Source organism: Hypanus sabinus, chromosome 24 (assembly GCF_030144855.1).
Source record: "Hypanus sabinus isolate sHypSab1 chromosome 24, sHypSab1.hap1, whole genome shotgun sequence".
NCBI classification, from domain to species: Eukaryota; Metazoa; Chordata; class Chondrichthyes; order Myliobatiformes; family Dasyatidae; genus Hypanus; species Hypanus sabinus.
The window spans coordinates 442,922-466,626 of NC_082729.1; the positions used below are offsets into that span (position 1 = coordinate 442,922).

Sequence of the window (23,705 nt, forward strand, 5' to 3'; positions counted from 1 at the left end):
TCACAATAGGTCAACGGCAGACACAATCTACATGGCTCTTCACACGGCTTTAGACCACCTAGAAAACACAAACACCTACGTCAGGGTGCTGTTCATCGACTGTAGCTCAGCATTTAATACCATCATTCACACAATCCTGATAGAGAAGTTGCAGAACCTAGGTCTCTGTAATTAGGTCCTCGACTTCCTAACCGGAAAATGACAATCTGTGCGGATTGGTGATAACATATCCTCTTCGCTGACTATCAACACTGGCACAGCTCAGGGGTTGTGCTTAGCCCACTGCTCTACTCTCTGTATGCATATGACTGTGGCTAGGCATAGCTCAAATACCATCTACAAATTTGCTGACAATACAACCATTGTTGGTAGAATCTCAGGTGGTGATGAGAGGGCATACAGAAGTGAGATATGCCAACTAGTGGAATGGTGCCACAGCAACAACCTGGCACTCAACGTTAGTAAGACAAAAGAGCTGATTGTGGAGTTCAGGAAGGGTAAGATGAAGGAAAACATACCAGTCCTCATTGAGGGATCAGAAGTGGAGAGAGTGAACAGCTTCAAGTTCCTGGGTGTCAAGATCTCTGAGGATCTAACCTGGTCCCAACATAATGATGTTGTCATAAAGAAGGCAAGACAGCAACTATACTTTATTAGGAGTTTGAAGCGATTTGGCATGTCAACAAATATAATTCAAAAACTTCGCTAGATGCACTGTGGAAAGCATTCTGACAGGCTGCATCACTGTCTGGTATGGAGGGGCTACTGCACAGGACTGAAAGAAGCTGCAGAAGGTTGTAAATCTAGTCAGCTCCATCTTGGGCATTAGCCTACAAAGTACCCAGGACATCTTTAGGGAGCAGTGTCTCAGAAAGGCAGTGTCTATTACTAAAGACCTCTAACACACAGGGCATGCCATTTTCTCACTGTTACCATCAAGTAGGAGATACAGAAGCCTGAAGCACACACTCAGCGATTCAGGAATAGCTGCTTCCCCTTTGCCATCTGATTCCTAAATGGACTTTGAAGCTTTGGACACTACCTCACTTCTTTTACTATATGGTATTTCTGTTTTTGCACATGTTTTAATAATCTATCCATTATACAGAATTGGTTTACTTGTTTGTTTATTGTTATGTTTTTTTTCTTCCTCTCTCTGCTAGTTTATGTATTGCATTGAATTGCTGCTGTTAAGTTAACAAATTTCACAACACATACTGGTGATAATAAACCTGATCCTGATTCTGTTTATGTTCAAAAAGCAATGATATTTGTCACTGATAGTTGGTGAGAAATAAGCAGAAGGCAGTTCCACTATCTGCCCTAGATGTCTGCGCTGATTTTGTTTATTTTCTCTAAGTGAATTCCTCCATCAATAACTATTAGGAACTAATACATAGTTTTATAATACTTTAATATTGGTAGTGTTCTAATTCATTCAGTATTTCACTTAAATTTATAATTTGTTGCTCAGTTAAGTGGTAGTTTGTCTTTTTTTTATTCCTTCTTAACAATTTCCATGAAGTTGCCTAATTGGGGCAGCCACTTAATTGTGCCAAAATGTACTGGCCCCGATGTGTCCCAATTAAGTGGAATCCACTCTGTATGTAATGTAAAAATGTCATTTTGCACGTGACATATTTCACAGCAACATTTGGGGCAGGACTGGGTGAATGCATTTGGCGAAAGAGAAACTGAGTGTTAGTTCACCAGGGAGACAAGTGTAAGTGCATGTAAATGTTATAGCTACCTAACACTTAGCATTTTTGAAACTGCCAGAATTTTTAAAAATTGTCCTAAATATAGAGGTCACAAAGATCAGGCATAAAATTTATTGGAGAAAGAGGCAGATAAAGAAAAACTCTGTAACAAAATGTATAGTACCATTTCGCTGGAGCAGGGAAGATGAAGAATTTTATGTATTGCACTGTATTGTTCCTGCTGCAAAAAATAACAAATTTAATGACATATTTGCGTGATGATAAACCTGAGTCTGATATGGGTCTCTATTATGGACTGAGAGTGGGAAGAACATAGAACATAAAACAGAAATCTACAGCACATTACAGGCACTTCAACTCACAATGTTGTGCTGACCATGTAACCTACTCTAGAAACTGCCTAGAATTTCGCTAGCGCATAGCTCTCTATTTTTCTAAACTCCATGTATCTATCTAAGAGGCTTTTATAAGAAGGGAAGGAAGAATCATGGTTACAAAGGGAGGACGAAGCGGGAAGAGCCAGAGAGACATTCTGTAATGATCAATAAACCATTTGTTTGTAATCAAATTACCTTGCGTGGTATCTCAGGGCTGGGTGTGTCTGCACACCACCCCATGCCACTCCCAACTCCTGGCACTCCTTTGCCACCTGTCTCACACCCCTTTCACATCGCTCCACCCTCACCATTCCCAACATCCTTTTCTCCCGCCAGATTACAAACTGGCTGTCTGTTCCACGTTGACAAAGACAGTACTGTTCAGGTGTCTTAGCCACCCTAGCTGTATACTGTATATGTGCCTAAGGCTTCTGCATGGTACTTTGGTACTGTAGATTAGGGCATTTTGAGATGAAGGTGGAGTAGTGATGTATGTCATGAAGAACGCTAAAGTGGTTAAGTCAAGGCCTGATGAGAAATACCCTCGAATACTGAGAGAGGCAAGGGATGTGATGGTTGGGACTTTAATCAAGATCTTGCATATACTCTCCAGCCACAACAAATAACTCAGGTTGTACTGTTGTTCAAGAAGGGAAATAGGGATAATCCTGGAAACCATAATCTGGTGAATCTAATATCAGAGGTAGGTAAGCAAATGCAATGTTAGCATTCATTTCCAGAGGACTAGAATATAATAGGGATGTAATGCTGAGGCTTCATAAGGCAATGGTGAGGCCTCACATGGAGTACAGCGAGCAGTTTTGGGCCCTTATTTAACCCTCTGGCATTGGAGAGGGTTCAGAGGATGTTCATGAGAATGTTTCAGAGAATGAAAGACATAAGGAGCGGTTGTTGGCTTTGGGCCTATCTCACTGAAACTTAGAAGATTGAGGGAGGATCTCATTGAAACTTATCGAATATTGAAAGGCCTAGTTAGAGTGGGGTGTGGAGAGGGTGTGCAAGAGACTAGGACCAGAAGGCACAACCTCAGAATAGAACATAGAATTGTATAGCACGTCTCGGCCCTTGTTAACATGTTAACCTACTCCAAGGTCAATCTAACCCTTTCTTTACAAATACCCCTACATTTTTATTTCATCCATGTACCTATCTAAGAGTCTTGTAATTGTCCCTAACGTTTCTTTCTCTACCACCACCACTGGCGGTGCCTCACCACTCTATGGGAAAAAAATTCTACTCTGACATTCCCCTATGCTTTTTTCCAATCACTTCAGAATTGTGCCTCCTCATATCAGCATTGCTGCTCTGTGAAAATGGTGCTGCCTGTCCACTCTTATCATTATACATACCTCTATCAAATCACCTCTCATTCTCCTTCGCTCCAAGGAGAAAACCCTAGCTTGCTCAACTTTTTCTACTTATGGTTTTATAGGATATACTTTCTAGTCCAGGTGGATCCTAGTAAATCTCCACTGTAGCCTCTCTAAAGCTTCCACAACTTTCTTAAAGAGAGGCGACTAGAACTGAACACAATACTCCAAGTGCGGTCTAACCATAGTTTTATGGAGTTGTAGCATTACCTCATGGCTCTTGAACTCAATGTCATAACTAATGAAGGCAAGCACACTATATGTCTTCTTAACCACCTTATCAACTTGTTCAGCAACTTTGAAGTATCTATAGACATGGATCCCGAGATCTCTGCTAAGATTAGAAGGATGTCCCTTTAGTACAGACAAACAGAAGACCAAAGTCTTATATAGCTGTAACATTATTTCATGGCTCTTGAACTTGATCCCATGGTTGATGAATGCCAACACACCATTCACCTTCTTAACAACACTCTCAACCTGAGCAGCAGCTTTGAGTTTCCTATAAACACAGACCCCAAGATCTCTCTGATCCTCCACACTGCCAAGAATCTTACCATTAATACTATATTCTGTCTTCAAATTCGACCTACCAAAATGAACCACTTCACACTTTCCTGGGTTGAACTCAGTCTGCCACTTCTCAGCCCAGTTCTGCATCCTATTGATGTCACGCTGTAACCTCTGACAACCCTCTAGACTATCCACAACACAGCCAACCATTGTGTCATCAGCAAACTAATTAACCCACCTTTCTACTTCTTCATCCAAATTATTTATAAAAATCACAAAGAGGAGGGGTCCCAGAACAGTCCCTGCAGAACACCACTGGTCACCAACCTCCATACAGAATACAAACCATCTACAACCACCCTTTGCCTTTGTGAGCGAGCCATTTCTGGATCCACAAAGCAAGGTCTCCTTGGATCCCATGCTTCCTTAGAATTCAATCAGGCTTGTAAGGTACAACCTGCTCTTGAGAAAGCCATGTTGACTATCTGTAATCGGATTATGTCTCTCCAAATGCTCATAAATCCTGCCTCTCAGGATCTTCTGCAAAACTTGTCCACCACTGAAGTAAGATTCACTGGTCTATAATTTTCTTCCTAACTAGATTTTCTACATCCTTTGTACACCATGGTTCTTTTACCCTACCATTCTTTCCCTGCCTCAATGGAACATATCTATGCAGAATGCCATGCAAATGTTCCCTGAACATTTGCCACATTTCTGCCGTGCATTTCCCTGAGAACATCTGCTCTCAATTTATGTTCCCAAGTACTTGCCTAATAGCATCATATTTTCTCCAACTGAATTAATTATTTTTTCTAATTGTCTGCTCCTACCCCTCTCCAGCGCTATGGTAAAGGAAGTAGAGTTGTGATACCTACCTCCAAAATGCTCTTGCAATGAGAGATCTGATACCTGGCCAACTTCATTTCCCAATACCAGATCAAGTACAGCTTCTCCTTTAATTGGCTTATCTACATATTGCGTCAGGAAACCTTCCTGAACGCATCTAACAAACTCCACCCCATCTAAACCCCTTGCGCTAAGGAGATGCCAATCAATATTAAGGAAGTTTAAAATCTCCCACCACCACTATCCTATTATTGCACCATTCCAGAACCTGCCTCCCTATCTGCTCCTCAGTATTCCTGTTACTTTTGGGGGTCTATAAAAAACACCCAGGAGAGTTATTACCCTCTTTCTATTTCTGACTTACACCCACACTGACTCAGTAGATAATCCCTCCATGACTTCCTCCTTTTCTGCAGTCTTTACATTATCCCTGATTAGCAATGCCACACCTCTACCTCTTTTGCCTCCCTCTCTGTCCTTTTTGAAATGTCTAAAGCCTGGCACACTCAGCAGCCATTCCTGCCCTGAGACATCCACTTCTCTGTAATGGTCACAATGTCACAGTTACATGTATTGATCCACACTCTTAAGTTCATCCACTTTGTTTATGATACTCCTTACATTAAAATAAGACACATTTCAAACTACACACGAGTGAATCTGCAGATGCTGGAAATAAATAAAACCACAAAATGCTGGCAGAACTCAGCAGGCCAGACAGCATCTATGGGAGGAGGTAGTGACGACGTTTCAGGCTGAAACCCTTCATCAGGAAGGGTTTCAAACTATCTGGCTGAGTGCATCTTTACTTTATCTTCTGCCTATCCTTCCTCACAAACTCCCTACTAGCCGTCTCTCCTTGTGCGCCAACTGCACCATCCTCTGCCTCTTCACTTTGTTCCCACTCCCTGCAAATATATTTTTAACCTTCCCCAAAAGCATTAACAAACCTCCCTGTTAGGACATTGGTACCCCTTGGATTCAAGTTCAGCCCATCCTTTTTGTACAGGTCACGCCTGCCCCAGAAGAGGTCCCAATGATCCAGAAATCCTGAATTCCTGGCCCCTGCTCCAATCCTTCAGCCATGTATTTATCTGCCATCTCATTCTATTCACTGTCGCATGGCACAGGCAGCAGTCCCGAGGTTACTACCCTTGAGGTCCTACTTGTCAACTTCCTTCGTAACTCTGCTTTCAAGACCTTCTCTCTTTTTTCTGCCTATGTTGGTACCAATGTGTACCATGACCTCTGGCTGCTTACCCTCCCATTTCAGGATATAATGGACACATTCAGAAACATCATGAACCCTGGTACCTGGGTGGCAAATTACCATCTATGTTTCTTTTTCACTCCCTCAGAGTTGCCTATCTGTCCCTCTAACTATAGTCCCCTGCTGCCATCCTCTTCCATTCCCTACCCTTCTGAGCCACAGGCCAGACTCATTGCCAGAGGTACAGCTACTATTGTTTCTCTCTGGTAAGTCGTTCCCCCCCCCCCCCCCAAGCAGTACTCAAAATGTTGTTGTTAAGGGGGACGGCCACAGGGTGCTCCCCACTACCTGACACTCTCCCCTCCCTCTCATGACAGTCACCCACTTACCTGTCTCCTGTGGCCCTAGCGTGACTACCTGCCTATAGTTCTTATTGATCACCTCCTCACTTTCTCTAACTCAGTCTTTAAGAAGCTGCAGCTCATTGCATCTGGCACAAATGTGGCCATCAGGGGAGGCTGGAAGTCTGCAGGATATCCCACATCTGACACCCAGAGCAGAAAACTGGCAGTCATACCCACTATTCTTAAGTTAGAGGAAAAAAGAGATATGAAAGGAACTTACCTCCTTACCTCGCCTAGGCTTGTCCTCGCCGAAGTCCCGATGAGCCAAAGCCCTACTACTCTTGACTCACGCTACTCGGATGACTGCTCTGCTAGGCAGTCTCTCTCTTTTATCCCAGAACCTTCTCGCCGGCCTTGTGCAATGACAGGCTATTGCATCTGCACACTTCTCCCAATCAAATCTCCTGCTGAAAGAAATTTCTCACTTTTTAAATCATCTTAGCAGCCTTGCGCAATGATGAGCTATTGCATCTGCGTACTTCTCGTTACTTGTAGTGGACACAAGCAATTTCTTAATCTTTGTTGCTTGCCTATTTTCAGATTGTTAACATTAATGCAAAAAAATTTCAGCTTTCCTGTAGATGTAAAAAGAATTTTTTGTTTTTTAGGTAGAGTGGCAGAGAAATACACTCATTAGAGATAAGCGAGAAACATTTAGTTACATTTGAATGCAAGGCAAAGTGAAATTGCAAAGTAAGACACAATAAGATTCAGATAAACTTTTATTCTACTAAGTACCAATTTAATTAATTATTGGAAATGCATTGCTCAGGAAGAGAATAATGATACAAGAGATGCTGGTGATCTAAAGTAGAAAGGTAGATGAATCTCCATGACCTGACCATGTTTCAAGAGTGTTGTGGGAAGGGAGGGAATAAAATGCAGAGACTTTTTTTTTAATCATTGATAACCATGGGTAAGGTACTGTAAGACTGAAGGCTGGCTCAAGAAGTCAAATGAAGTTTACTATCATTTAACTGTATACATGTATATAATAGACAATAGGTGCAGAAGTAGACCATTCGGCCCTTCGAGCCTGCACCGCCATTCTGAGATCATGGCTGAACATTCACTGTCAATACCCAGTCCCTGCCTTGTCCCCATATCCCTTGATTCCCCTATCCATAAGATACCTATCTAGCTCCTTCTTGAAAGCATCCAGAGAATTGGCCTCATCTGCCTTCCGAGGCAGTGCATTCCAGACACCCACAACTCTCTGGAAGAAGAAGTTTTTCCTTAACTCTGTCCTAAATGACCTACCCCTTATTCTCAAACCATGCCCTCTGGTACTGGACTCTCCCAGCATCTGGAACATATTTCCTGCCTCTATCTTGTCCGATCCCTTAATAATCTTATATGTTGCAATCAGATCCCCTCTCAATCTCCTTAATTCCAGCGTGTACAAGCCCAGTCTCTCTAACCTCTCTGCATAAGACAGTCCGGACATCCCAGGAATTAACCTCGTGAATTTACGCTGCACTTCCTCTACAGCCAGGATGTCCTTCCTTAACCCTGGAGACCGAAACTGTACACAATACTCCAGGTGTGGTCTCACCAGGGCCCTGTACAAATGCAAAAGGATTTCCTTGCTCTTGTACTCAATTCCCTTTGTAATAAAGGCCAACATTCCATTAGCCTTCTTCACTACCTGCTGCACTTGCTCATTCACCTTCAGTGACTGATGACTCCTAGATCTCCTAGATCTCTTTGTATTTCTCCCTTATGTAACTCTACACCGTTCAGATAATAATCTGTTTTCCTGTTCTTACTCCCGAAGTGGATAACCTCACACTTATTCGCATTAAACGTCATCTGCCAAGTATCTGCCCACTCACTCAGCCTATCCAAGTCACCCTGAAATCTCCTAACATCCTCATCACATGTCACACTGCCACTCAGCTTAGTATCATCAGCAAACTTGCTGATGTTATTCTCAGTGCCTTCATCTAAATCGTTGATGTAAATCGTAAACAGCTGTGGTTCCAATACCGAGCCCTGTGGCACCCCACTAGTCACCACCTGCCATTCTGAGAAACACCCATTCACCGCTACCCTTTGCTTTCTATCTGCCAACCAGTTTTCTATCCATGTCAATATCTTCCCCCCAATGCCATGAGCTCTGATTTTACCCACCAATCTCCTATGTGGGACGTTATCAAATGCCTTCTGAAAATCGAGGTACACTACACCCACTGGATCTCCCTTGTCTAACTTCCTGGCTACATCCTCGAAAAACTCCAATAGATTAGTCAAGCATGATTTGCCCTTGGTAAATCCATGCTGGCTCAGCCCAATCCTATCACTGCTATCTAGATATGCCAATATTTCATCTTTAATAATGGACTCTAGCATCTTCCCCACTACTGATGTTAGGCTGACAGGACGATAGTTCTCTGTTTTCTCCCTCCCTCCTTTCTTAAAAAGTGGGATAACATTAGCCATTCTCCAATCCTCAGGAACTGATCCTGAATCTAAGGAACATTGGAAAATGATTACCAATGCATCTGCAATTTCCAGGGCCACCTCCTTTAGTACCCTAGGATTCAGACCATCTGGACCTGGGGATTTGTCAGCCTTCAGTCCCATCAGTCTACTCATCACTGTTTCCTTCCTAATGTCAATCTGTTTCATTTCCTCTGTTAACCGATGTCCTTGGCCCATCCATACATCTGGGAGATTGCTTGTGTCTTCCCTAGTGAAGACAGATCTAAAGTACTTATTAAATTCTTCTGCCATTTCTCTGTTTCCCATAACAATTTCACCCAATTCATTCTTCAAGGGCCCAACATTGTTCTTAACTATCTTCTTTCTCTTCACATACCTAAAAAAACCTTTTGCTATCCTCCTTTATGTTCCTGGCTAGCCTGCATTCATACCTCATTTTTTTTCTCCCCGTATTGCCTTTTTAGTTAAGTTCTGTTGTTCCTTAAAAATTTCCCAATCATCTGTCCTCCCACTCACCTTAGCTCTGTCATACTTCCTTTGTCAACCACTGTGGCCTCTTTCCCCCCTTTGAATCCTTCCTTCTCCGGGGGATGAACTGATTTTCCACCTTGTGCATTATTCCCAAGAATACCTGCCATTGCTGTTCCACTGTCTTTTCTGCTAGGATATCCGTCCATTTAACTTTGGCCAACTCCTCCCTCATGGCTCCATAGTCTACTTTATTCAACTACAACACTGACACCTCAGATCTGCCCTTATCCTTCTCAAATTGCAGAAAAAAACTTATCATATTATGGTCACTACCTCCTAATGGCTCCTTTACTTCAAGATCGCTTATCAAATCCTGTTCATTACACAAGACTAAATCCAGAATAGCCTTGTCCCTGGTCGGCTCTCGTACAAGCTGTTCCAAGAATGCATCCCATAGGCACTCTACAAACTCCCTATCCTGGGGTCCAGCACCAACCTGATTCTCCCAGTTCATCTGCATGTTGAAATCCCCCATAACTACTGCGACATTAACTTTGCCACATGCAAGTTAACTCCACATGTTAACTCCCTATTCAACTTGCACCCAATATTCATGCTACTGTTTGGTGGCTTGTAGACAACACCCATTAGGGTCTTTTGCCCTTACTGTTCCTCAGTTCTATCCACACAGACTCCTCCTGATCCTATGTCCCCCCTTGCAAAGGACTGAATCTCATTCCTCACCAACAGGGCCACCCCACCCCCTCTGCCCACATTTCTGTCCCTACGATAGCACGTATACCCTTGTACATTCATTTCCCAAGTCTGATCTCCCTGCAACCATGTCTCCGTTATCCCAGCAACATCATAGTTACCCATTCGCCCCTGAGCTTCAAGCTCATCCGCCTTATTTCTGACACTTCGTGCATTCAGATATAGAATTTTCAGCCCATTTCTCCTCTCTTTGTTTAAATCGCTGACTATTGTGCTTAACCCAGCTCCCCGAACTCCCTTCGGGCTATACGCCCCTTGAGTTTTGTTGTCCTTTCTAAATTTACTTATTCTTTCAGCACATTTAACTCCACGTTCTGTCAGACCATCCCTCTGTACATGTGTCCTCATCACTTGTTCCGCCTCACCTTTCTCTACTGCACACTTAATATTCTGTAACCATGTAGTCCCCACCTGTCCTTTATTCTTCATCTCGCTATCTCTCTCGCATTCTGGATCCCTGCCCCCTGCAAGTTTAGTTTAAGCCCCCCCCCCCCCCCCGAGAAGAACTAGCAAACTTTCCTGCAAGAATGATAGTACCGCTCCAGTTCAGGTGTAAACCGTCCCTTCAGAACAGATCCCACCTTCCCTGGAACAAAGCCCAATTATCTAAAAACCTGAAGCCCTCCCTCCTGCACCATCCCCTCAGCCACGTATTAATCTGTATAATCCTTCTGTTCCTTGCCTCACTCGCACGTGGCAGAGGTAGCAATCCTGAGATTGTTACCTGGAGGTCCTGCCCTTCAGCTTTGCACCTAACTCCCTGAACTCACTACGCAGGACCCCCTCACTCATCCTACCCACATCGTTGGTCCCTACATGGACCACAACATCTGGGTTCTTGCTCTCCCTGTCGAGAATAACCTGCACCCGATCTGAGATGTCCCGGACCCTGGCACCAGAGAGGCAACATACCATCCGAGACTCCCGATCTTCCCCACAAAATCTCCTATAATATAATGTATACAACCATATAACGTATATAGAACTGAGACAACATTTCTTTGAACTAGGGCATAAGGTTCATAACGTGTGTTATGAAGGTAAGGATAAAATCTACAGATGAATCGCACATAAATAACAAATTAAGGTGCATTAATATCAAAATTTTGTAAGGTACAAAACAGATTAACCAGTGACATCTCAAATACAATGCAGCTAGGAGATCACATGCCTAATGACCTCAGGAAAGAAACTGTTTCTCATCCTGACCATTCCTGTTTTTATGTATTGTAGTCTCCTGTCTGATGGTAGAAAGTGAAAGAGGATACTGGATGGGTGGGTAACAATACTAAGAGCCCTACGTATGCAGTGCTCCTGATAAATGTCCCCTGTGGATGATAGGGAGACCCTTATGATCCTCTTAGCTGTTCTCACAGTCCTTTGCAGGGACTTCTGGTTTGATGTTCAACTGCTCCCATACCAAATGTCAGGACGCTCTCAATGGTGCTCTTGTAAAATGCAGTTAAGATATGGGGTGGGAGTCTTGCTTGCCTCAGTCTTTTTAGGAAGTGGAGGCACTGCTGTGCCTTCTTGTTCAGGGAGGTGATAATAGGGACCAGGTGATGTCATCCATGATGGGAACTCCCAGGAACTTTGTGCACTTAGCTCTCTCTGTGGAGGAGCCATGAATTCACAGAGGGAGATGGTTTGCTTCACCTTCCTGAAGTCCACAATGATTTCTTTTGTCTTCTCCAGGTTCAAGCTTGGGTTGTTCTTCTCACACCAATCCACCAGCCGCTCCACTTCCTCTCTATACTCAGTCTCATCATCATTCTTGAAGGCCAACCACTGTTATCATCCACAAACTTGATGACACGGCTTTAGCAACAGAGTCATATGTCAGCAGAGGGCTGAGCACACAGCCTTGGAGAGCACCAGTGCTCAGTGTAATGGGACAAGAGATATTGCTTCACACACAGACTGACTTTGGCCTTACTGTTAAGAAGTCCAGTATCCAATTACAGAGGGAGGTGTTGAGACCCAGCAAGGACAGTTTCCCTACCAGTTTCTGGGGTATGATGATGTTGAATGCCAAACTGGTTATAAACAGCAGTCTGGCATATGAAACCCCATTTTCCAGGTGGGATAGGACAGAGTGGAGGGAAGGGGCTATTGTATCATCAGTGGATCAATTTGAGCAATAAGTGAACTGGAAAAGGCCCAGTGTAGCCAGGAGAAAGGTTTTAATTTTCCTATGACCAGCCGCTCAAAACATTTCATAATGGTTGATGTTAATGCCACAAGACAATAGTAATTTAGGCAGGTTACTGTTGCCTTCTTTTGTACTGGAATGCTGGTTGCTGCCTAGAAAACCAACAGGACAATGAATTGTTCTTTAGAGGAGTTGAATATATCCATCAGCTGGGCTGCGCAGTCTTTCTGAACCCAACTTGCTGTATTATTGGGTCCTGTAGCTTTTCTTGGGGTGACTCTGACTAGGGCTTCCTCACCTCAGCTTCAGCCAGACAGAATGTCTGCTCACCTGGGCATGAGGGGTGCCTTCTTTGCCAGCACTTTGTTCTGTGCATCAAACCGGGCATAGAAGACATTCAGCCTCTCTCAGGGAGTGAAGCATCCCAGTCACTGATGTACAGGTTAGATGGAGTCTGTAATCCTTTGAATTTCCTGCCACGTGTGCTTCATGCCTTTGGTGTTGCAGAAGTGACTGTAAATTCTTTGAGAATGCTCCCATTTTGCCTTCCTGACGGAGTGGGTAAGCACAGTTCTTGCTTCCTTGCGACCTGTCTCATCACTCGATCTAAAAGCAGCATGATGATCCCTCAGCCTGGCCCAGACCTCTACAGTAGCCAAGGCTTCTGATTTGCCTCACCCAGATGTGTTTCATGATGGTAGCATTCTCTGTACACTTCTCCATGTAGCCAATCACAGAATCCACCTTTTCATCGATGTTAACATGGTTTCCATCAGTAACAGCCTTCCTAAACATTCTCCAGTTCATGCTTATGTTCTGCCTTTAAGAAGGGCTGAGCAGGAAAGCCAGGGACTACATGATGGTGAGCTTAATGTCATTGGTGGGAAAGTTACTGGAAGGGATTCTGACAGACAGCATCTACTTGTACTTGATAATACTAGGACTGCCAGCCCAGCTTTGTATGGGGAAACTTGTATCTCACATAAAAAATTTTTTGAAGAGGTCACCGTGAGGACTGATGAGTGTAGGGAGGTAGACATAGTCTATGTAGACTTTAACAATGCTTTAGATAATGATCTAAATGAAAGGCTCATCTGGAAGATTGGATCACATGGGAGCCAGAGTGAGTAATTGTGGAAAGTGTAGTAGTGCTGGGTTCACTCTTGCTGCTTTTGGTGATTTTGCTGAGAACGTAGGTGACGTGGTTAGTAAGTTTGTGAATAACACCAAAGTTGGTGGTGTGGTGGATAGTGAACAAGGTAGGGGAGTCTAAAACTGGAGGGCACAGGTTCAAGGTGAGAGTGAGAAAATTTAATGGCACAGGTTTAATGTGAGAGTGGGAAGATTTAAAGGAGATCGGAGAGAAATGTTTTACCACAGAGAGGGTGGTGGTGGGATATAGAATGAGCTGCCAGAGGAAGTTGTAGAGGTGGGTACAATTATAACATTTAAACGGGTTATTGATGGAAAGGTTTAGCAGATATGCAACAAATGCAAACAAATTGGACTAGCAAGAAGGCACTTTGGTCAGCATGGACAGTGGGCGAAGGGCCTGTTTTGGTGATGTGATTCTGATTTAAAAACTGAATAGTCTAATTTTGTGCTGAATTTAATACACATCCAAACCAACTTAATTTGGAGAACTTGGTCCATTATAATGAAACAAATAATGAAACAAAATTGATTAAATTGACCTTATATTTTTGTTTGTTTTCTTGATTTTAAAGGTACCTTGTAAACTTGGGTTGCATTAAACCTTTGTGTGATCTACTGACCGTCATGGACTCAAAAATAGTTCAAGTTGCTCTAAATGGGCTGGAGAATATCTTAAGACTTGGAGAGCAGGAGGCAAAACAGAATGGGACAGGTGTCAATCCATATTGTGGCCTTATTGAAGAAGCCTATGGTAGGAGGAGAATTAACAATTGCTTTTTTCCATTCAAATTATAATGTTGTTTATGAAAGGACTATAATAAATGTCATAATTCTTAATCCTAGGACTGGATAAAATAGAATTTTTGCAGAGTCACGAGAATCAGGAAATCTATCAGAAGGCATTTGATCTTATTGAACATCACTTTGGTGTGGAAGAAGAAGACAGTAGCATCACTCCACAAGTGGATGAAAATACACAGCAGTTTCTTTTTCAGCAACAGGAGGTGCCCATGGAGGGTTTCCAATTGTAAAGTGTTCAACAAAGTACTCCTCTGCCCCATCCACCTCCTTGCTTCCCCCACCCTGTCCAAACCACCACCACATGTTAAGTTGACTTGAGAGATGATCAGAAAAAGTGTCTGAAGAGAAAAATGAATTAGGAACAAAATATTGTATCCTTTATTTTGTTTGAGTGGTGGGAGTTGTGGGGTAATTGTTGCACTTTCCCTTTCTTTAATTCCTGTTGCATTAAACAATTTTTTTTCCAGTGTGTGCAACGTACCTCTTGCATCAGTAAAATGCAATCCTCCCAGAAATAAAGCAGGTCAAAATCCAGTAGATATTTGAATTGGGCTGAATTGAATGCTTTTGAGTAAAAGCACCAAACTTCACTTGATATAATTATGAAGTTCATAAGTTTTTGTAGAATGCTTATGAATGATTACTACCTTAGTTGGGTAAACATGCCATTTGATTAATTAGATGGTTAAAAAATGTAAGTATTGAAAAAAAATCCTTTGGATTTTTGCTTGCAATTTTTTTTGTTTGCTGGGAATGGCTGGTAAGGGTGAGTGAGGAGGGTCTAAAGTGAATATATGCACAATAGTGAGCAACTACAGGCTTGTCCTGATTCTCAGTGTGGTGAACTTACAGTGTTAATGAAATAATTATTTGCTTGGATGCAGTTAACATTAATCAAGGGTGGAGCCAAGATTCTGACTGGAAAGTTAAGAGCAGTATATTTGGAAACCTACAAAGATTCAGAATTGGCATTTTTGATATTTTGAGTAGGTTAAATGTGTATTTTCCATAAGTGTTTAAAAATAGTTTGTTGATTATGGATTAATTTAACATTCAGATTTGATTTGTACATTTTTTCCTCTGTGGAAAAACGGAAGGGTGTTATAACTTTTGGTAATGATTTGGAAATGCAAGATGCATCTTTTGGTGTGAGCTGATAATGTAGTTAGGGATAAAATAGAAATTGTTTGCTATGTTTATAAGGATTGAAGTATCTGACCTTGCCAGGTGTTGCATTGGAACAGCTGTTTCATCTATTTAAAAATATACAGACTTGATCTCTGGAGGAATTGAGTATATGATGCAGTCCTGTGAACATCAGCCATTATTTAACATGTTGCATTTAAGTAACTAATTCTATCCCACGCCACACATCTGGTATAAATCTATCATGGCCATGATCATTTAGATGCCAAGTTTTAAAACTTGCTTCTGTTTTCTCAGCAGCTACCTCTTGAATATCTAAGTTCCTGGTTTATGTCAATCTGCTATGTACAGTATTTCTAATCATCTGCCATTTATATCATCTTTTCCTTTGGGAGGTCACATGCATTTTTGCTGAAGCATCTGTATTATTTGCACTTCGCTCCCTCCCTCAAACACCAAATTTATCTCTGGCTGTCTGCCTGAGGCCCTTGGCAGAAGAAATACTATGTGTTAAATCTTCCATGTGAAATTAGATTCTATTTACTGTTAAGTTAGTTTTTAAGTAGACGTAAAGTGGAGCTTTTCATTCTGATTTTAAAGGAGCCTATATCCAAGCTGAATTGAAAAACAATTGAATTCAGTCTTGGCTGAGTGCTGCAGAGTCACGTGTTATCACTGATTAGGCAACTTAATTGCTGGGAGTATGATGAGGAAAAAACTCTAAAGCAAGTATAAAATCCACATCAACTTATGAGAAAGAAGGCTAATATTCCAGAAGCAACATGAGTGAATCTGCAGATGCTGGAAATAAATAAAAACACAAAATGCTGGCAGAACTCAGCAGGCCGGACAGCATCTATGGGAGGAGGTAATAATGACGTTTCGGGCTGAAACCCTTCATCAGGAGTGAAGTGACATGGGATGGTCGAGGAGGGATAAGAAGTGGGGGGAGGGATAAAGTAGAGAGCTAGGGAAATGGGCTAGGGTGAAGGTGGAGAATTATGGGAAATAAAAGAGAAAGAAAGGTAGGGCTGGGGGGAGATTATAGTGAGGGGGGAAAAAAGAGAGAAAGAGAACCAGACTAAAATAATAGATAGGGATGGGGGTGGGGGGGGGGCAGGGGTATCAACGGAGGTCTGTGAGTTGGATGTTCGTGCCAGCAGGTAGGAAGCTACCTAGGCAGGAGATAAGATATTGTTCCATTGACCTGCGTGTGGCCTCATCTTGACAGTAGAGGAGGCCATGGACAGACATCGGAGTGGGAGTGGTCTGTGGAATTGAAATATGTGGCCACAGGGAGATCCCGCCACTGCTGGAGGACTGAGCGCCGGTGTTCGGCGAAACGGTCTCCCAGTCTGCGGCAGGTCTTTCCAATATATAAATGGCCACATCGGGAGCACCGGATACAGTATATCACCCCAGTGGACTCACAGGTGAAGTAGTACCTCACCTGAAAGGACTGTCTGGGGCCTGGGATGGTGGTGAGGGCTGAAGTGTGGGGGCAGGTGTAGCACTTCTTCCATTTGCAGGGATGAGTGCCCGGAGGGATGGGGGGGGGGGGGGAAATGAATGGACAAGGGAGTCGTGTAGGGAGCGATCTCTGCGGAAAGCCGAGAGTGGGGGGGAGGGGAAGATGTGGCTGGTGGTGGGATCACGTAGGAGGTGGCGGAAGTTACGGAGGATTATACGTTGGATCTGTAGGCTGGTAGGGTGATAAGTGAGGACCAGGGGGACTCTATCCCTGGTGGGCTGGCGGGGGGGATGGGGTGAAGGCAGAGGTGCGTGAAATATGGGAGACGCGATGGAGGGCAGAGTTGATAGTGGATGAAGGGAAGCCCCTTTCTTTAAAAAAGGAAGACATCTTCCAGAAGGTAATTTTTAAACAAAAAAAACCTGATAGCCTTGTGCTTTGGCAAAGGAATAGTTGTTGATATTTTAACAGATTTTGTATTATTTGTATTTATATACCAGCATACAGTTTAACATCTACAGTTTTAGAGGAAATGGCTTCTATAATTCAGATAGACAGGTTATTATGAAAGAATGTGCTCGGAGACTCCATTCTATAAAATGTGAATCTTAGTTATTGATCTATTAAATATTAAACAGTGAAGCCATTTTTCCCTACCTCTGCCATTGTGATTAACTGTGCTATAATTGGGTAGACAGATTCCACAGATATTAAAGATGTAGGAATTGGAATCACTCTGAACTAGAATCTTGCTTGAGTGTACTTATATGTCCGGTTGAGTGGTATTATTCATTTCAGAAATTACAATTTATAATATCTTTCAGTGGATTTTAAATTGATCATGTTAGTAGTTTTGTTTGGAGTTTCTGAAGATCAGCTCTAAAGGATCAGGGTACTGGATATGTAGTATAATATATTTACCCTGCCACAAAATCCCACTATGGTGCTTGGTTCTTCTACATGTTACTAACAGACAAGCCTAACATTGACTCAATGACAGCATGTTGGGATGGAAAGTTTGAACCTTACAATTTCCATTGCTTCTGACCAGACAGTTTCAATTTTTCCCGAGTCTATGTAATCAGCAGGATAGGAATGGGCTCAGAACCGGATTTTTAAAAATTTTGCAGTAGGATAATGATTATACTACAGAAAATTTAATCTTCAAGATTACCTGTTTTACATACTGTGTTTTACTAGTATTTTAAAATTAATCCTGAAAACATTTGCTGAGTTGGTAAATATTATGCTTGTTTGGCCTTCAGCATCTGGCACCTTTACATATTTTCCTTTGATTCAGCCACTCTTTCACTTTGGGAAGAGAGGAGGATGTTTATTCTCTCCATTTGGTTAGAATCAGTGAAACTACATTTTGCACCTTCAGTGACAGTGAAATGGCGTTCATTCCTGTCTGGTGGACATTGTGAAAGAGCAAACAAAACAATGGAAAATGGAAAACTAATATGCAGAGTTAGGACTTTTTAAAAAATATCCTTGAGGATTCTTTCAGCATTTCTGCATGATTTTGGAATTATTAGATAACTGATATATTTTGCACTTCTGGAACCATAACAAATACTTTAAGGTATGCAATGTTAATTATAGAAAATTTTTCCAGTGCTGGAGTTTACTCATTTTGGTCCTTGTAACCTGATTTTTTTTTTAACTGAATTTCCTTTTTACTTAATTATAGACCTATGGTTATCAGAGTACATTGTGTTGGTAATTGGTCTGACTTTGTGGAGTTGCTGACGGACAATTCGTTTCAATTAGCTGGTGGACAGTTGATGAGAACAGCATTCAAATTTTGGAATATTGCTGATCAGTGACAATGTTAAACCCTGTTACCAATAAGAAGTTTAATTTGTATTCATATGAAGTGGCTGCAAGATGGCATAGAAATAATTTACTCACACTAAGTAATCTCAGCTGTTTAAATTTTATAAAGGAAAAGGAAGTATTTGGAGCGTAAATATCAATAGAGAGATTTAATTGTTTTTATCAATCCTGCACTCTAGGCTTGCGTATCACAGGTTGATTATTTAATAAAAACAGAAATATTATATTTGCTACAATATTCTTTAATATTTTGATTTGAGAATACTAACTGCATTAGAGCCGTGAAGTTGAAGAGACCTGATTGTATTTCATATTTTGGTGTACTCTTATGACCATTTCTTGTTTATCAATACCGTAAATTGGTTCTGAATCCTTCACCAACCAATATACCAGTAGCATCTATCTTTTGAATTTTTCCAACTGACACCAGAACAGCAAATAATTTTCCTCAAGGATACTATATGCAAATTTTCACGAAGTATGGATATTGCAATATTGTCATTAAAAATTCAACAACTTCCATTTTCCAACTATGCAAACTTTTGTTTGAGGCCTTCTGACCAGGATCCTTGCTTTCAATGTATCAAAATATTATAAAGCATCTCTGTTGTCCAGGGGATCTTGTACAGTTTTTCTACAGATATAATTTAATGTCTAGTGCTTAAATATGCAATTTGACAGGGAGAAAGGTTCAATTTGTATTAATTAGAGCTGTTATAATTTGAAACACTGTTACTGAGAATTCTACTGTAGGGCAAGCACTGCCAACGATAGCAAAAGTTAAGCTGCTGTAACTAAGATATCTTCTGTACTTTAAACTTAACTGACATTTGTTTACAGAAGTTTTTGGCACCTGCACCCCTCCTTTGCAAAGTCATAGCAGAGATTTTCTGCAGAACAAAAAATAAATCAAAATGTTAATGCACTCCTTCCTGTTGTATGTTCACACAAGTGCCAATCTGACCACGAGTCCATGAAGATTTGTGTTTTTGTCTTGAACAAATGTAGTTACTTGAATGTAAACTTTTCATGGATATGTGGAAACATGCTGCTCTTTATAATTAACAACCACAAAGCTATTACTTGGGTCACATGAATATTGGGGAGTACTGACGTTACGTGTACTTGTCCGTTGATTCACGGGTTTGGAATATAATTCATTGTTAACCACTAACTAGAAAATCCAACTCTGTATGCCCATGGCCAGAATCTTATATGCTAGTTTGCAAACAAATGTAGCAGATTTAAAATTTTGTTTTTTTGAACATGCACCCTAAAAATGCATAACCAAAAGAAATATTTATTTATTTTGATACATATTATGACAAGATTTTTTTTACTTCATCTTCTACAGATGTTTGCAAATTTAATGTCCATGTCCAAACTAATCTTCAAAACTTAAATAAGCCTGGTTTTCTTTTTCTTATTAATTCATTTTGGGAGTGTGTGTCACCACCCAAAATGCTTTTGACAGTGGACGGACTTGTCAGCTAACTGTATGAATATGTGAAATGACAGCACAACAGAACATTTACTACATATAACAATGCACATGAAGAATGCACACACACACACTACCAAGTTTTGTTCCTCTGCTTAAACAATGTAAATGTACAAGTATAAAATAAATCTTGTTTCAAATCTACAATTTGTGTGTTGCCTACAACAGACTATTAAATTTGTAAAATTCTTCGTGGGGCATTGTTTGCAAAATTCAACCATTTGCTCAGATCTTACCAAAGTGAATGTATCATTTCAATTTATTGCACTTGAAATAACAATGTTAGTAAAGAAATTAACCTAAAGGGAAATCTTGTTTCTTGCTGCCAAAAGATTATGATCATCTAAATTTGAAGTGGATATGGCCTTGGGCTCATTCATTGTGAATTTACAACAGATTTAGGTTGAGAATGGATAATATGACATATGTCTTTAATCAACCAGACAATTCAAAGTTCAAAATAAATTTTATTATCTAAGTACATATATGGCACCATATACAACCCTAAGATTCATTTTCTTGCAGACATACTCAGCAAGTCTATAGAATAGTAGCTATTACAGGATCAATAAAAGATCAACCACAGTGCAGAAGACAATGAACTGTGCAAATACAAATATAAATAAATAGCAATAAATAATGAGATAAAGAATCCTTAAAGAGAGATAATTTGAGGTTGTGGGAACATCTCAATGGAAGGGCAAGTGAATATAATTATCCCTGTTTATTCAAGAGCCTGATGTTTGAGGGGGAGTAACAGTTCTTGAACCAAGTGGTGCAAGTCCTGGGCTCTTGGACTGTCTACCTGATGGCAGCTGTGAAAAGAGAGCATGGCCTATGTGGTTGGGATTCCTGCTTTGCTATGGCGGAGTTTCATTGCAGATGTGGTTAGTGGTTAATGGTTAGAGGGCTTTGCCCATGATAGACTGGGCTGAATCCACTACCTTTTGTAGGATTTTCCATGCCAGGCCATGATGCAGCCAGTCAATACACTCTCCGCTACTCATCTATAGAAGTTTATCAAAGTTTTAGATGCCATGCTGAATCTCTGCAGATGCTGAGGGAAGGAGAGGTACTGCTGTACTTTCTTCACAATTGCACTTACATGCTGGAACCAGGACAGTTCTTAAACTGCCTATTCTGCCTTCCAAATTATGTCCTTTAAGGGTGCATATACAAGATTCTCTAAAGGGCCAGGAGAAATTTAGAACTGTACAGTATAGGGTTAGGCCCTATGGCCCAATGTGCTTGTGCTGACCAATATAATCTAATCCCACCTGCTTCCCCCATTCTATCTGTTAATGTGTCTGCTGTCTGCCTAAGTGCCTCAAACATTGCTATTGTATTTATTTCTACTACTTGACCTGGATGTGTGGTCCTGACACCTACCATTCTGTGTAAAATAAAAAAGAACCCCCTTCCCACCATAAACCTATCTGTCTTAGTACTTTACATTTTCACCTTGAGAAAAAAATCCTGACTGTCCACCCTATCTACAAGTCTCAATTTTATAAACTTCAAACCGGTAGTTATCAACCTCCAATGCTTCAGAGAAAGTAATTCAAGTTTGCTTCATTTTCCTTATGGTTAATGCACTCCAATCCAGGAAACATCTTATTGAACATCCTTCTACACCCCCTCCAAAGCCTCAATTTCATTCCTATAGTGTGATGACCAGGCCTTCAAATGATATGTTCAATGTAGCATAATATAATTACAGTGAAAACTATTAATTTGTAGAACATAGAATGTTGTGCTGACCTATGTAAACCTACTCCACAACAATTCTAACCTTCCCTCCTACACAGCCAATAACCCTCTTTTTTAAATATTACATCCATTTGCCTATCTAAATCCCTATTGCATTAGCCTCTTCCACCATCCTGGCAGCCCATTTCAGCCACAGTTGAAGTAAAAGTCACTCAATGTGAGGATGTATTCAGCCAGATGATTGAGTGTATTGGAGGAAAACTTGTTGACCCTCAGTTGCCCACCACACCTGTTATTATCTGTCACTTTAATTCTGAACCCCTCTTTTAGCCCCACATAAGCTTTAGAAATGAACAAAACCAGAGATCTGAAATTCATAATATGATAACAAAGCGAAGGTGTTATCAGCAACACACACAAAATGCTGGAGGAACTCAGCAGGCCAAGCAGCATCTGTGGAAAAAAGTACAGTCGATGTTTTGGGCTGAGACCCTTTGCAAGTGTTATTAGTCGTCTCACTGGTCATAAAAGTGGATAAATTCCCAGGGCCTGATCATAAGACCATAAGGTATAGGAGCATAAGTAGGCCATTCAGCCCATAGAGTCTGCTCTGCCATTCAATCATGAGCAGATCCAGTTCTTCCAGTCATCCCCACTCCTCTGCCTTTTCCCCATACCCTTTGATGCCCTGGCTAATCAAGAACCTATCTATCTCTGCCTTAAATGCACCCAGTAACTTGGCCTCCACAGCTGCTCGTGGCAACAAATTCCACAGATTTACTACCCGTTGACTAAATTAATTTCTCCATATCCCAGTTCTAAATGGAAGTCCTTCAATCCTGAAGTTGTGCCCTCTTGTACTGGACTACTCTATTAAGAGAAATAACTGCCATATTTAATCTGTTTAGGCCTTTTAACATTTGGAATGTTTCTATGAGATAACCCCTTCATTTTCCAGAACTCTGGGGAATTCAGCCCAAGAGCTGCCAGACATTCCTCATACCGTAACCCTTTTATTCCTGGAATCATCCTTGTGAATCTTTTCTGAACCTTCTCCAATGTCAGTATTTTTTTTTGTGTGTGCCATACTCTGCCGGAGCCTCGGTGACCACTTTTTTTTTCAAGTGGTTGTCCCCCACATCCTTCATAGTGCAGTGGTTTTGTTTACAAGGCCAAGTTGCAAGCTCAACGCTCAACCTGGCACAGATGGAAAGAGTGTCTGGGAGCTGGATTCGAATTCAGGATCCTTCGTTCTGGAGTCTGGTACCGATGTCACTGTGCCACCAACAGGGTTAATGTCAGTATATCCTTTCTAAAATAAGGAGCCCAAAACCGCACACAATACTCCGTGTGGTTTCACGAGTGCCTTATAGAGCCTCAACATCGCATCGCTGCTCTTATATTCTATACCTCTAGAAATGAATGCCGACATAGCATTTGCCTTCTTCACCACCAACTCAACGTGGAGGTTAACCTTTAGGGTATCTTGCACAAGGACTGCCAAGTCCCTTTAATCTCTTCATTTTGAATTCTCTCGCCATCGAAATAATGGTCTGCCCGTTTATTTCTTCCATTAAAGTACATGACCATACACTTTCCAACATTGTATTTCATTTGCCACTTCTTTGCCCATTCCCCTAAACTAAGTCTCTCCACAAGCTGTTTCCTCAACACTGCCCGCTCCTCCACCTATCTTTGTATCATCAATAAATTTAGCTACAAATCCATTAATCCCATAGTCCAAATTATTGACATACATCATAAAAAACAGTAGC

General features: G+C 41.4%; 1 protein-coding gene across 4 annotated transcripts in view; it reads left to right on the forward strand.

Annotated features, from left to right (window-relative positions):
- Positions 1-20,384, forward strand: part of LOC132380377 (importin subunit alpha-7) — a 144,123-nt gene extending 123,739 nt beyond the window's left edge. For 2 of the 4 annotated variants that reach the window (XM_059949107.1, XM_059949108.1), the window contains exons 13-14: positions 14,035-14,213; positions 14,306-16,440. In XM_059949107.1, coding sequence (XP_059805090.1) covers positions 14,035-14,213; positions 14,306-14,493 — 367 coding nt within the window. In that variant the 3' untranslated portion in view covers positions 14,494-16,440. Of the gene's footprint in view, positions 1-14,034; positions 14,214-14,305; positions 16,442-19,112 lie in introns of those variants that run through there. The other 2 variants (XR_009507749.1, XM_059949109.1) reach the window with 2 other exon arrangements.
- The last annotated feature ends 3,321 nt before the right edge of the window (positions 20,385-23,705 follow it).